This window comes from Sinocyclocheilus grahami, unplaced genomic scaffold (genome assembly GCF_001515645.1).
Source record: "Sinocyclocheilus grahami isolate Dianchi unplaced genomic scaffold, SAMN03320097.WGS_v1.1 scaffold348.1, whole genome shotgun sequence".
NCBI lineage: Eukaryota > Metazoa > Chordata > Actinopteri > Cypriniformes > Cyprinidae > Sinocyclocheilus > Sinocyclocheilus grahami.
The window spans coordinates 980,532-996,474 of record NW_015505527.1 but is presented as its reverse complement, the minus strand read 5'-3'; the positions used below and the strand labels follow the sequence as shown (position 1 = coordinate 996,474).

The following is a 15,943-nucleotide window of genomic DNA, read 5'->3' as shown; positions in this document are numbered from 1 at the left end:
AAGATCTGTAAAGTTGCAAAGACTAAAGTCTCAAATCCAAAGAGATATTCTTTATAAAAGTTAAGAGTCAGCCACACCTACCTAAAACGTCTCGTTCTAACACGCCCCCACCTACCTACGTCGCTATCTGGAAAGATTTGCATAACACCGCCCAAATGTTCACGCAAAGAAAGAAGGCGTAACTTTTATTCTCGCTGTAGTATTGTTGACGCTGCAGTCATGTCGTGAAGGCGCTGTGTGCTTCGTTGTGAAAGCGAAACTACTTTGTTTGGTCTTCCAAAAGAGGACGATATCGCTTCTTCGTGCCTGGAGCTGATCCGTGCTGGTTGCTGAGGAAATACTACAACTTCGCGCTGTGGATCGCCGGATCGGCTTTCACTGTGGACGAAGCGGAGTCCAGCCCGGTCGTCACATGTGGTTGCCGCAGGCATCACAATATGGTAGGGGCGTAACATTTCCGTCACACGCTTGAGGAATTCGGCCAATCACAACACACTGGATAGCTGGCCAATCAGAGCACACCTCACTTTTTCAGACCGATGAGCTTTGTAAAAATAGATGCGTTTCAGAAAGGCGGGGGCACAGAGGAGAAACAATAATGTTCAGTATGTGGAAAATAATGTGTTTTTTTAACCTTAAACCGCATAAACACATTTCATTACACCAAATACACAAAATAATGTTCTTTTTAGCAGCATCATATGACCCCTTAAGATTTTTTTTCTTTCTTTTTGCAGCTTGACAGTGCCCCTGTCATTCACCTATATGGAAAGGACATTCAGCATAATAACATGCATGTGTGGGCGAGTAAACAACAGAATTTTGTTTTTTTTTGTGCAGGGCTGCATGATGTGGTCAAACAATCAAACTGCAAGCAATATGCAATATGATACGATGGAGAGACTGAAGAGTGTGTGTCTGATACACTGGAACCAATAGGTTATTGACACACATCTGTAGTTTGTTTTGCATTAATATGGAATGCATTAATCACATTTGTTCACTGCTGTCGCCACGCATTTCCTGTATTGATTTGAAACCGTGTTGGTTGATTGGATTGGGAGCAAAAGTTGTACGTTTTGTACAAGTCAACTCATATCTGGCAATTATGATTATGATTTAGGCTTTGTTGCAGCTTTGCTGCTTGCTTGCTTCAGTGCAATAGCTGTAAATATATTTTTAATATTTCTTTCATCTCTACTTGAAGCTGCTGTATAGGCCTATTTTTTCCTGTTAACATACTTTCTGCTATCCCAGGATAATATGCAGAGACAGCTCCAAGGATGACTTCCCGAAATGTGTAAACACTGCAGATCTTTGGTGCTTTTAAACATTGCTCTGTTTGTTTGAGTGGTCTGATGTGTCAACTTTTGGCTCAACCAATGGAGTGAGTTGAAATGTAAAATGGTGGTGAGGCTATTTTTCCAATTTGTTTTGGTGACACTAATTGTTCAGAATTATAAATTCTGGATTTGGTTTGTTAAATGAGAAAAAATTATTAGTTTTCAATCAGCTTTATTTTACTTTCTAACAGTATTTGCAGAACCACAAATTTCTGCTGAGTGGTATTTTTTAGAAGAACAGACTTCTTCAAATTGGATATTGGTCTGTTTACTGTAATAGAGGGCATAATGGCTGCTCCTCTCATTCCTTTGTTACTGTGTTATGAACTCTGATGTTTGGTTGGCCACAAATATGCAGCCCAGTAATACATCTTTAGTGTGGTGTGTTTCGCTGCTGTACTGTGCGAGAATGCACTGTGAGAGTGTGTAATGTGAGTAAATGTATATTTATATCCAACAATATCAGTGTAACCCAAGGCATCTGTATTCTCGTGTTTGTGTGCGTGTGAATTTGAGTAAGATGGGTGTTTTTCAGAAATGTCAGCTCTGTCAGTTTGTTGACTACATCTTCAAAACAGCTCTTTACATCTTTCATTCTCTTTTTGCCTCTTTATCGCTCCCTTTTCTTGCATCTGACCTCTTAATCATAACAGTTGAATCATTTGCTGCTGCTGAACAAAGCTCTAATTGGGGTTGTGTGTTTTCAGAGCCTGTGTTTAATTCATTTGGTGTTTTGTCTTGTCAGAAGGGAAACAGACTGATCTTCTGCCCAGGCCGGAGATAGTGAGCTTTTAAATCACAGAGAAGCTCTTTTCTTGAATCTTTCCCTGTCTAGCTTGTACTTATTTGAACAATGCTTGAAATGTGGTATTATGAGCACTACCTATGTCTATTCGCCTCTTTACGATGAATCGCTTGATGTATTCCCCAATTGTAAGTCGCTTTGGATAAAAGCGTCTGCTAAATGAGTAAATGTAAATGTAAGCGAATACTGTCTATATCGAGGCTCAAGCATGGTTTTGGTCACATGTATGTGTGTTGTTAAATGTTTAGAATAGTAGGCCTAAAGGTTGCTTTTTAGTTCATTTGTGAATGTTCACTGAACTGTGTGTAGGAAAGTAAAGCTTCAGGATCCTGGAGATCCACTTTAATGAGCATTCATTTACTTACATGCCAGTATTTCCGTCACTGCTTTTCACCACCATGGCCAAATAAGGTCCCATGACAAAATAAGTCATATTTTGAGTAGGGATGCACCGGTTGACCGGCCATAAATCGGAAAATCGGTTTTTAGTATTTTTTTCGTCCGATTTTTGTGTGCACAGAGGCGCCAGCAGAAAAAATACCACGCAGAGCAAGCTCACTGTTGGCGATGCACAATGAGATATTGGAAGAAAAATCTGAAGTGATTAAGGATACGGGCAGCCGTACAGCACTGGAAATGCAGAGCTACCTGTCTGAGGCACAGATACCAAGAAGCGAACAGCCGTTGGTGTACTGGCGCACAAATAAGAGCCGCTTTCCTGCACTCGCTGAAGTTGCGCGAGTGTAGGCCTACCTGTCCGCGCCCTGCACAAGCGTAGACAGTGAACATTTGTTCAGCTCAGCTTCTCACGTGTTGGATGAGAAACGAAACCGGCTAACTTGTGACAAAGCTGAAATGCTTCTTTTTGTAAAGAAGAACTGGCATGCACTTTTGAAAAGCCAGAAGTAAACGTCAGTTCTGTAGGCTATAGGATTAATATTTTTTATTTTACCGTAAAATTACATTGACTTAATGTGATTTATAAAGCACCTGCCATAGTTAACATTTTGGAATAATTTATTTATATAGCCTACTTTGGTTTTATTTAGTTTCACTGGTAAAGGCCAGTTTATAGTTTCAACCCAATTTAAAAACAAAAGCTAAATGCTTTTGTCAGTAGGCCTACCTATGTTTGTATTGAATGTAGCCTACTTACTGCGCAGTTACTGCTGTTAATTTCAGATGGTTACATTTGTTGTTTTCAATAGCCAAAACCCAGTTTAGCCTGTTAAATACCAAATAAACATCTTGTTTATGTGTACTTTTATTCTTTCTTGTTTGTTGCTTGATAAAAAAAATTAAAAAGAATCGGTATCGGAATCGACCAGTTTGCTTGTAAAAAAATCGGTATCGGAATCGGCCATGAAAAATCATGATCGTGCATCACTAATTTTGAGATTGATATTGCATTCCAGAGTGACTGTAATGAGACAAATAGGGCATGTGCCCTGCATCAAAATGCATCTTTCTTGTTTAAGTTGTGCCATTTAACTCTTCCTTTCCAGCTGCATAAAATAATTAGCAACATAAAAATTGGTGTAATCGAAAATAACTCTTAGGAAGTGATTTTTTTTAGTGACAACATACAGCACAACCAGTGTAACAATAACTAAAGTCCACTGACGAAGCAAGTGGCAAGTTGTGGATGAACCCAAGTGTAGTTTTATTAAGCAGAGTGTAATCCAAAATACAAACAAACGAAGACTTGGCTTGAAGCAGACTTGACTTGACATGGCATGGCATGGCATGGCATGGCATGGCATGGCATGGCATGGCATGGCATGGCATGGCATGGCATGGCATGGCATGGCATGGCATGGCATGGCATGGCATGGCATGGCATGGCATGGCATGGCATGGCATGGCATGGCATGGCATGGCATGGCATGAACAGACTTGACCAGAAACAGACTTCAACTCACCAACAGCAGGTTACACAGTTCAAAGCTAGACAAGAAACAAAGGCAACATGAGGGCTACTTATACTAAATAATAAGGGTCACATGACATAAACCAACCAATGAGCAAACAGAACTGAGAACCACATGACAGGACAATTACCACAACAAACACAACAAAAGGACCACATGGCAAAATCACATGACTAGACAGGAACCATGACTAAGACAAAATAAAAGACATGAAACAAAACCCATACCCCACATTACATCTACTTCATGACCAAATTACTCTTTTGAGCCAATCTTAATGAATTATTCAGAATGACTCACTAAATTAGGATTCACTTTTTCAAATAGTCTGACAAATCCTTCTCTGCATTGGAATTCAATGTGAGTCCAAAATTTTACATAAGTTATTTTTTGGGGTCCATTTATTGTACTGTAAATAATTTTCATAAAAATTAAGCACATTTCTCCTCCATGTAGGACTGCCACTCTCAGTCAGCATTCTGATGTGATCTGATAATATCTTGCCAACTTTTGATTCGAGTCAAGCTATCACTGACATATCCATGATACGTTTATTGTGATCAGCTTGCATTGGAGATTAATGTTTTTTTAGTTTCTTTTATTATTTGCAGGTTGGAATGATGAAATAATGCTTTTTTCTCCAGTGGGACGTAACATGAAATAGAGCAATAATAGATGAAAAGACAGAGGGAAATGAATCCAACACTAACAGCAGTATCAAAGCAGGAACACATGCTTTGATCAGCTTCAACAATGAAATCTGCAGACCGAAGAGCAAGTAGGTCATCAGAAGATTGTCTTGTGTTTCCATTTTTGTTCTTTTATCCAGATTTCTCCAAAGGTTAGCTCATAGTTTGGATTTGAAACCTATGAATAAAATCATATTAATAGTCTATCTGGTTATTTTATCTTCATAATAAAATGAACATTCCTTCTGGAGGAAGACAAGGTGACGTGAGGATATGTAGATATAACAGGAGAGAAGAAAGGGGTCCATTGATAAAGAGGCCAGTTAGAGTTTATCACAGTTTGCATCTTGTGTGTCTGTGTACGTGTGTGTTTGTGAGTGTGTGTGCACATCTCATCCAGTGTTGGTCCCAGATGGGCTGCAGCTGTACAAGTAAAACCACACATCCAGCTGTCCGAGCTGTGTGTGTCACACTGCCCTCTAACTGGAGAAACTCACCACTTATGAGGTGAGAACATGTTGAGACCACTGTCACATAAGGTCTGCCACTCTTCTTTCTTGTTTTACGGTACTACCAGCCCTTTTAACTACCATCACAGCATTAGCGTATTGTGTTATACAGTGGATGTGTGTGCTTTACTTCATAAATCGTCCTGTACCAAACTCAAGTCTGCATTCCTATCAGGTCAAATACCACTTTGACCTGCCAGTCGGTATCGTGTGCTCGGAAACACACTTTGTGTGTGTGTTTGAGAAAATATAACTCTTGCCAGAGAACATTTGATTTCTGATGTGCTCTTTAGCCAAAGCAAGCAGAGCTGTAATCAGATTGCCACGGTAAAAAGATCCCTCCACTGAGGGAGTGACATCATTAACTGTTGTGAAGGTCTCTCACTCTTATTCGCAAACTGACACAAACCGTTCGACAACCTTGACATACTTTGCTCAAACTCTACCAGAGCCTTTTCTTTTAAAGCATCATCTAAGTTGTTTATAAAGTCATGTGCTCCTCTGTGTAATGAACCGTAACATCGTGTAAATGCTCTGGATATAACATAATCACAAAAAAAGTATGTATGTCGTTATTGTATTAATGAGATGACATTAATACAATATGATAAGGATCTTTAAAAAAAACTAGCTTACTCACTGTATCCGTTTTGATTTCATATGGTTTTGACAACACTTAGACCATTTTTAACAAAAGTTTGAATTTAATGAGTCCTTATGACATTGACAAGTTTTTAAATAATGATCAGTGAAACATTTTTGTCTTTTTTTCCTCATTATTTCAGGACAATTACATCTCCCTCATTATTGACAATGTGGCCAAAGAATAGGCTATTTAATAAAAAAAAATTAAAGGCATCATAGAATAGGTTCAGAATAATCCTTAATGTATGAATTGTAATTTTATGTATTTTTAATAAACTGATAGGTCTGTATAAAAATTAGCATCACTTCACTGACCCTCTTACCCTAGAATACTTTACAATCCTCTTTAACTTTTGAAAATATAGCGTCTCTGTGTAATTTCAGGTAAATTGGGCCAGTTTTTCATATGCCTGTCAAAACGTGGCTTGGTTTGCCCACATTTTCCCCTTTCTTACATGCTCTCTGATGGTTACGGTGCTTGTACTTATATAGGGCAAAACTGTCTTCTGCTCTGTTCTTGTACATTTAAATGTCATTGAAGTGCTGGAAGATTTTGTGCTCATCTGCGTTTGAAAAGGACACAATACAACTTAATTATCGATATTTCTTGAGGTTCTAGCTATGTCATTTTTATTATTAAACTCTTGGCTTAAATAGCAGCAAATGATTGTCTAATGATGGTGATGACGTGAGATTTATGATTGACCGGTCATAGAGATGGTCCCACTGGAGCGGCGTAGGATTAACTGCCTCTCACAACACTGTAATGTTGATAGAACTGGCTGTGATCTCAGAAACTCTCCGTTTCCTGGAATACATCTTCCAATCTTTCAGCTAGAGGCCCAGATCCTTAACCATTAACCTACCACTGCAGTCTGTCAGATTCTCCACTTGATTCTTGGCACATGTCTCTTCTGCCCACGTCAACAAAACATCTTCATATGCAATGTTTTTTGATTACATTCAGATTCAGCATCACACTTTCATACACATTTCATACACACGCTTGTGTGTGTGTCTCGAGAGGATTGTATCTCTCAGTAGGAGTTTAATTGTATGATGTCAAGTGAGCTTCATTGTTCCAGGAGGACTGCGGTCATTCTCAACAATGAGAACATCTGCTCAAAGCGAGTGTTGTCTTGCTCTGTGATTGGGTCATAATGTCAAACTATCAAACATTTTAATCCATCCTGACATTATTTCCCTTCTTCGTCTAGAACGTTCAGGATTTATCACGCCATTCTGTCAGCAGATCTCTACCCATCAGTGTTTAATTTATGTTAAAGGACAATCAACAATATGTGGATGGTTTGTTGAAATATTTTAAAGTCGTTTATTGTACATCTGGTATCTTGTGGTGGTTGACCATTTGATCTTTGAGGGTTTCGTCCCTGAAGTGATAATTGACATGATTTGCAGAAACAAACGTACTGCTAAAAACACTATAATTGAGCGCTTTCATAATAGATCTTTTGTGTGCATCTGAGTCGATGTGACATCAGAGTTCAGTTTGTTTGGTTGCAGTGAAAGTAATTTTCTAAACTTAAATGCACATCAGTGAACCACACATTGTCTTTATGTAATAAACTGTAATAGACAGATTTTGCTATTATGTGAAAGTGAAAAAAAATAACACTAGATGATTTTCTTTCACAAAATTTGTTCACATACAGTGCAAGCCAAAATTCTTGCAAACCACCCTGAAGCCCAAAGCCTGACAGAAACGACGTGATTCAGACTTCCGACTGGTATTTTTTACTCCGTTTATGGCAATGCATGATATGAACGTTTTCATTTTTCACCCATATTATCTCAGTGCAGTGCTGATCCTGCACCACATATAATGACTTATTTACGCAAGGTGTAACTGTTGTGAAGGTCTCTCACTCTTATTCGCAAACTGACAGTTTTTTAATTTTTTAATAATATGGGTGAAAAATATTTACGTAAGGTAAAAGCTGTCCAACTAGTAGACTTTTAAGTAAAAAAAATTGTTTTTAGTGAATCAAATACATATATCAAAGTGTAACAGTGTAATCCGCTTCACAATCATTCAAAGAAGATAAACTTCATACTCTTTCATGGGGGTTTATGACTGAAGTGTTCATGATTCATAATTTAATTCCTAAGTGTTCATAATTGTACACATACTGTATAGTAACTAGGGATGTAACGATTCACTCAACTCACGATTCGATTCACGATTTTTATTTCACGATTCGATTCATGATTATTATAATTTTTTTTAACAAAATAAGATTTAAGACAAATTATAAATTAAATGTGTCCTTTTATTATTGCTTGGACAAAATGCTGCACATTTCTTTGTGAAATTGAAATATAATACTATAATAATATACTAATACAGCACTTGCATATTATTGCTCTTTTGTTGGTTTTGATTGCTTCTATTGTCCTTATTTGTAAGTCGCTTTCGATAAAAGCGTTTGCTAAATGACAAAATTTTAATATAATGTAAATGTAAATAACAAAACTAAATTGAAATTTTAAAACAAGCCCCAAATCAAATAAATAAGTAACACAAATAAAATAAATCTCTTCATATAAACAAAATAAGGCTTTGTCTGTGCTCTTTCCGTTTTAAAATTAGAGGCAGGCAACCACTGCATTTTAATCATGATCCAAACAAAGATGCTGCATACATGCAACATGAGCAGTTTTTAAACTAAATTAGATTGTATAGTTTCGAAATTTGAAGCAAAAACAGAATGGTTTGACTTCAGTTTTGTGAAACTATAAATAAAAATATCTGCATGAAACAGCAAAGCTGAATGAGACGCAGATTCACTCTCTGCCAGCAGGTGGCGCTTAAAGCGTTTCCCTGGTTTCCGCTGTAAACAAAGCAGCGCTGAATTTATGAACTTTAATATGCATTATACAGAGGCAAGATGAAAAGAAAAAATACCATCTAAACTTTTCTAAAGACAGTAAGTTCCCCTCAGACATACATCCATATAAACTCCTACCCCTAATTGAATCGCGATTTGTTTAGCATCTCAACCGATTTGAATCGTCACACATTTGAATCGACTTTCAACCGGCTCGCGGTTAATCGTTACATCCCTATTAGTAACCGTTTTAGTTTTGCACAAGAAATTATTTGCAAATTAAAGTTGCATCAGTTGATAATTACAGAGCAGTTTTGGATTGTGCTGATTTAATATATGTTAAATAAATGATAATACAAATATTTTTACCAAATTAGAAGGGTCCCTTTATAACTTACAGCATTAGATGAGAGAGGATTTCTTTCATATGTAAGCAAAATGGACACTATAACCAAAATATGCCTAAATGATTTGGAATCAAATTGAGAGTTTTTGAATCAGAATCAAAATCATCATGTGAGTGCTTGTGGTGGTAGTAAACGTAATGCATTTCAGACCTAGTTAATAGCCCACAGTGAAAAGTGACCCGCAGGGGCAAAGAAGAAGGGTGGAACTTTGGACCCAGACACAAAATACACAATAAAAAACACATTACGTTGTGAGAAGTTTTTTAACGAGAGATGGTTTTTTTCTTGTGTCAGAACAGGTCAACAACAGGTTAAAACTGTTTGTGGAGAGGGAAAGTTTCGAAAAGAATTGCCCCTAATGTTTCAGAAAAGCAAGAATAATGTAAATGAAGTGTAGTGTATTAATGTGAAACACACACGCTTTCTTGTGTTGCGCTGTGTTTGTGTTGCTATTATGTGTGTGTGGTCAGTCTGATTAAAAAGGTTGTTTTTCTCCAGCTGTCAGCGGAAAGAATGGAGAATGTCAAAATAAGTATGAGTGGAATAGATGCTACCGTTAGCTCAGACCACACACATACACAACCTCTTCAACAAGCAATGTCATACAATTCAAACAGAAATAAATTAGGCCTCATACAGCACGTACCCTTACTATAAATATTGTTTCAGAGCAACACATGTGTATGTGTGAGTCTACACACACGTGTATGTATGAGGGTGTGAGTGTATCTGTCCTCGGTGACAACTGACAAGCTAATCACACACACGTATTCATCATTCAGCAGCGTTTATCTGTTCACAATCTCTTGTTTTACAAGCATGAAGAAATGTACACACATGCGGACACACGTTTGAGGGAAGCAATTTTAGCTTGATGGAGCATTTGACCAATCAGTTTGTGGGTGGTCTAAAGAAAGACAATTCTCTCTCCCTCTCTCTCTATAACTTGTATCCTCTAGTGTGTTTTGGTAACACTTTTTACAGTAAGGTTCAGTTTGATCGTATACATTCATTTGGTACATTATCGTTCAAAAGTTTAAGGTTTTTTAATGTTTTTGACAGAAGTATAATATAAACAGTACTGTAAAAAGTAACAGAAATATTGTGAAATATTACAATTTAAAATAACTGTTCTATTTTAATATATTTTCAAATGTAATTTATTTTAGCGATGAATAGGCTGAATTTTCAGCAGTCATTACTGCAGGCTCGAGTGTCACATGATCCTTCAGAAATCATTCTAATATACTGATTTGGTGCTCAAGAAACATTTCTTATTATCAATGATGAAAATGCTTAATATGTTTGTGGAAACCATGTATTATATAATTAATAGAAAGTTCAAAAGACCAAATAATCCAACTGTGCATCTCTTGTGATACTGCAGTAAGACAAAGTTTCTAATGACCTTTAAGAAAGAAAGAGATTGGTGTACAGTTGGAAAAAAAGGTACAGTGTTTTGTTTAGTTTGTGTGTGTTGTTTAGTGTGTGTAAAAATGAGACAGATGAGATGTCTCACACTAGAGTCGAGTTACAAGGTCTAGACTGCACAGAGCTTTTTCTCACACACACACGTCTTGCTCAATGAGGACATACCGTAGACCTCTATTGTATATATTTAAAGCTAATTATAGTTACTGCAAAGTAACCCAAACCATACGTCTAAAATAAAACGTTTTGCATGTTTAATATTGGAAACACATTATTTGCTTTATTTATAAATCCCTTTTACGTTTCATGGTGACTCAGATGTCCCCAAAGGCAGGTTTTGTCAGATTTGGCTAACTTCTAGGGTCGGCTTGGTCCCTAAAGTACATGTAATTAAACCTCCATACTCACTTTTTTTTGTTGCGTATCATAATTGCAAATAAGAAAATCATCGTAAGCTTGGAGAAATGTTTTCAATGCTCTCTCTGTCTCACACACACACATACAGACTCCGAGCCAGAACATCATGTCCAAAGGCTGGAACATCCTCTGGCAGGAAGACCTAGAGTGTCTGATTTCAAACACACGGTGGATTAAAAAACAAAGCGTGACACAGCAAGGTGTTTACAGATCTAAAAGTGTCATCTTACCGGTTAAAACACACACATACTCGCGTTCACATTCGCGCTTTAATGTTTTACGTGGAAACATGAATACACATGACACCCAATGCACTCTGGGACTGAACTTTGTGATTTAGTGGCTTCTCTAATCACATAAATAATGTGAGTTTTACCCAGACACAGCTGCATGACCCCGCTAACCCTGCTCTACAAGTGTGTGTGTGTGTGTGAATTCAGACTCCTTTCCCTTCAACAATCCTGCAATCAAAAAAGAAAAAAAAAGACAAGCTATGAAGATGACAATAACAGTCTAGGTCTTGTAACGTGATTCTACTGTGAAGAACAGCAGGGTCATGTTCTCTGTCTTACTGACACAGACACAGATATGTGCTACTGCAACTGACCCAGAGTTACTCTTCTCTCAACCTTTTCATTCACTGTGTATAAACATACATGGGAACTCCAAACTGTCCTGAAGTATCCTGACCTGATCGTTATCCCCGAATATAAGATGTATGATGAGATGTGTGTGTGTCCACCGTCTGCCTTAACATCCTCTTATTGCAATCTCAAAAGCCCACAGTTACAATAGTAGTGCTTTATATACATACAAAGAATGAAGAACTGAAATAAAGATAAATAAGCAAGGAAAGGAGAAAAAAAGAGAAGAAAGACAGAAAGAAATAGGAGGGAGAATGTATAGATGGAATGAAGCCTGAAATGGAAAAAATTAAGGGAGAACAATGAAAGGAAGGAAGAAAAATAGAAAGAAGAAATGGAATGAAGAAATGAAAAGAAAAAATGAATGAATAAAGAGAAAAAAAAATTATTAAAAAGGAATGAAAAGAAGACAGAGAAAAAAATTGCAAGAAGGGGAAAGTATTAAGAAAAATATGAAGGAAAGAATAAAGAATGAGAAGAAAATAAAGGAAGAATGAAGAAACAAAGGAAGAGAAAGTTTGTTCTATCCCAACCTCATCAATTTAGTGAAAATGTCTTTGCTTCCTCTCTCTCTGTGTGTGTGTGTGTGTGTGTGTGTGTGTGCTTGCAGCACTATTACTCTTTTCATATGTGAGATAATGATAAGAAAGGTATTTCCTTTCTAAATAATTCATTAATTTATGTGATTTTGTGTGTGTTTGTGTGCTGGATCATCCTATTGGAATGTCTTACTGTTGTAAATCCACAGGGTTTCTCAACACACACACACACATATTATGTTCATTATGCTTTCGTTCAGCAGAAGTGTGTGTGTGTGTGTGTGCATGGTGACATTTATTTTATGAAGAAGGGGATTCATTTCATTGATCATGTTTTGGCTCAAACTCAAGCTGGAGTTAAAATGTAAAATGCTTTGAAACAGCACCATGAATTAATTTTATTATTCTGCACTATTTTTAAAAAAAAAACTTATTCCTTCATCTTCACAGAGCAGATGGAGGGATGAACACACAAGAGGGCTGGAGAGAGTCATTCATCGTACCAAACGTTCAGGTAAAAAAAAAACTCTTTTGTGTGTGTTGGTATTCATGAAATTTAGAGCTTATATTAAGACAGTGTGTGTGTGTGTATACTTGTGTGTACATGTGTATACGTGAGTATAAAGCCTGTGAGAATGCCAGCGATTTCTCTTTGATGTGGTTTAGAGTTCAGAACGAGATGCATTTCCTTCATTTGATCATGCTACCTCTCACTCTCTCTCTCCCCCTCGTTCATTCCTTCCATCTTACTCATAAACTACTGGTGCGCACAGCATAGCCCAGTAATATGTGAAATCCCTCTCCTTTTTCCATTCTGGTAGCTTCTAACAAACTGATATTGCTCCTCTCTTGCTCTCTTGCTTTCTTATTGGTTGCCTCTAGCTTGGGTTACCTACTCCTCTTTCCACCGCCGTGATTGGCTCCAGTTGGCAGCGTTTTGATTGGCAGGTGGTTTGGCTTTGATTATGGCTGTGCAGTCACTGGCTCTGATCGGGAGTTCTACTGTTTCAGCTTTTACACCTGTGTGCGTCATGTGCCAAAACAAATACCCATACAACACAGATAATGTGCACGCATGCCATCTCAAACGATGCTGAAGCAGATGGAAAGCAAGGTTACTGATGATGCTACATATAGGGTAGATGATATAGTGCGGATTAATGTCAACAAATGAGATGTACAGTAAAGTACAGTAAGGAATTATATGATATCCTTAAGGCATTTTAATTGCACATTGGTAGAATGACATTAAGATTTGTATTTTAAATACTAAGACATTGTTTCCTTTGGTCCACTGTAGTCATATTCTACTTCATTTAAACTTTCAGCCAACCTGAATATATAATAATAATAATAAGAAGAAATATTTTATTGTAAAGGTAGTAGTAGTAAATTAATATTGTTACTACTACTACTACTACTATTATTGGCAGACTTAAAAGAGATGGATTTTGAAGGATGTCACAACTACTGACTGTTTTCGCTAAAATCTCACCTTTTTCTGAGATCAAACGAGAATATGAGGTCTACAGAAAATTATATTTTGGTGCAGAAGCCAGCAGACAGCACCTGAGAGCCTGAGAGCAGTTTGTATAATTTTACCCCCATAAATTGTCATCAACTGTCCCATTTCAGCACTAGACAGCTGTGCTATGTTAACTTGTGGTAATGTGACCGCGTGCGAACGGTCAAATGCATATTAATTGCCTTTTGTGTTTAAATTGATAACAAAGTTATCAATTTAAACACAAAAGGCAATTAATGTGGTTCAACTGGTATTGAGAATACCAAACATTACCCTTGCTGTAAGCGCGTCTTTTTAAGCTATGTAAGCACATTTACATAAGTAAAATTGTTTATGAATTAGTGAACGAGACCCAGTATTTCTGAGATTATTGGTTTGTCTGTGTGTGTTGAGTCTTGTGCACTAAATTGTACATTAACTTCTCTTAAACACTAGTAGAGTGGCACACTCAGGTGTGTTGCAGATGGACTCAGATAATGCCTGTAATATGCTGAGCTGTAAATCTCAGCAGTGCATGGATGTTCATAAATCCCGAACATACTGTTATGTAGACTAGGATATTGCATTCAGCTCAATGTGTGTGTTTGAAACTATAGACCTCACTCATCGCTGTGAGCTCATTTTGAACAGCGTCCACGCACATAGCTCATATTGTTGTTGATTTTTATGGCTTAGTTGTAATTCTACTAAATTTCCATGAAATGTTGACAACAGATTTCAATTGATTAGATTCGAGTATAAAATCCAAGCATCAGACTGTGTTAGGTGAGTATTATTGCGAGTGTCCAACTGTGTGTGAGCATCTGTGTGTACATGCATGGTTAAATAAGGAAGCCATTTAAATCCATTCTTGTGATCAAAAGTCGTACTGATCATTCCCAATTCTCAGATTCATGGGTCAAAGCACTTGCACATGGACATACACAAACTCACTAACTTTGTGGCCTCATAAACGTTAACTTTGTGAATGTACAGCTGGTGTTCGGTGTGTTTGTGTGTGCAGCTGCATGTTTGGTGTGAAATATGGTTCCAATATTGTCAGTCTTTGATGCTAATTTGTTCCATTCATTAAAGACTTTTAACACTCTTTCTTTTTTCTCCCATAAAACAAACACAGACATGCCCAATGTCAAGTAACCCTAAAGTAAATATGCATGTACACAAACTTTTTATATTTGTATTTTATTTATAGTTCAACATTTAAAAGCACTTTTTCTTATATAATATTTTGAGTTGCTTTTAAAAATATCTTAGTTGCATGTATATTCCTTTGTAAAACTGGAGTTTCAACTACAATATACATGTTACCTTTCCCTGATGCTTCTCTTGATGTAAGCTCTCTGAGGCTCGCCGGCTCCACCAGAGGGAGTTAATTCACTCTGTTGATCAATCTGCGCCACTGGGTTGACAATTTCACAAAACCTGAGATTAATTAAACTATGATATTTTTATTATGTTTAGCAAACGTTTTGTAAATCAGGTGAGTGGATTTGCTAAAGCTGCAGGGACAAAGCAAACATTACATGTGGTAATCTGGTCAGAATGTTCTGACTAAGTGTTTTTTTTTTTTTTTTACTACGTAGATAATAAAGGTTTTACAAAACAAACCAAGGCTTTGTGAAGTGGGCTGAATGATTTGTTCATACTGAGAACAGAATTCACTGAAAATGTCATATTTGCCTGTTTATTTTCATCTTAATTTTGAAAACCCGCAACTTAAATACACTTCAGTAATAAAATAATATGATTGAAATATTAAACATTTGATGTGTGAAGCCCCTGACGGTTCCAAAGAGAAAATCATTTTTTTTATGGGCCATTGTGTCAGTACTGTGTTGTTAGAGCAGGGACACAAAGTCAATCTGGCTATAGTTTCCATTTCAAAGATCACTAGAAAATTGACACAAAGTCCATTTTAAAATAAACTGTATGCTTTAACTGAATTAATTCTTTAACCATTTTGTCCATCTGCTTTCTATAGCCATTAAAATCACTGTGTTAATTGCGGCTGTTTAAACAGGATTGCGGGTGGTATGTGAAAAAGATGCAGGGTTTGCGCTGAAATATCTGATTGTTTTATAAAAAAGACAGGGACATCTGCAGGGAGGTACTGAAGGCAGGTCAAGTTCTTTGCATGCTTATTATATGTGTCATGTTTGCTTTTTGTTGTGCTTGCTTGATTTTATGTATGTGCATGTTGCCCCCCCCC

General features: G+C 37.0%; 1 protein-coding gene across 1 annotated transcript in view; it reads left to right on the top strand.

The window, feature by feature from the left end:
- The window catches only part of LOC107548448 (ectodysplasin-A-like), a 38,639-nt gene that overhangs the window by 17,012 nt on the left and 5,684 nt on the right, over positions 1 to 15,943 (top strand). Inside the window, exons 2-3 of the mRNA XM_016229118.1 lie at positions 12,660 to 12,723; positions 14,464 to 14,567. Of these exons, the coding sequence (XP_016084604.1) occupies positions 12,660 to 12,723; positions 14,464 to 14,567 (168 nt within the window). The remainder of the gene's footprint in view (positions 1 to 12,659; positions 12,724 to 14,463; positions 14,568 to 15,943) is intronic.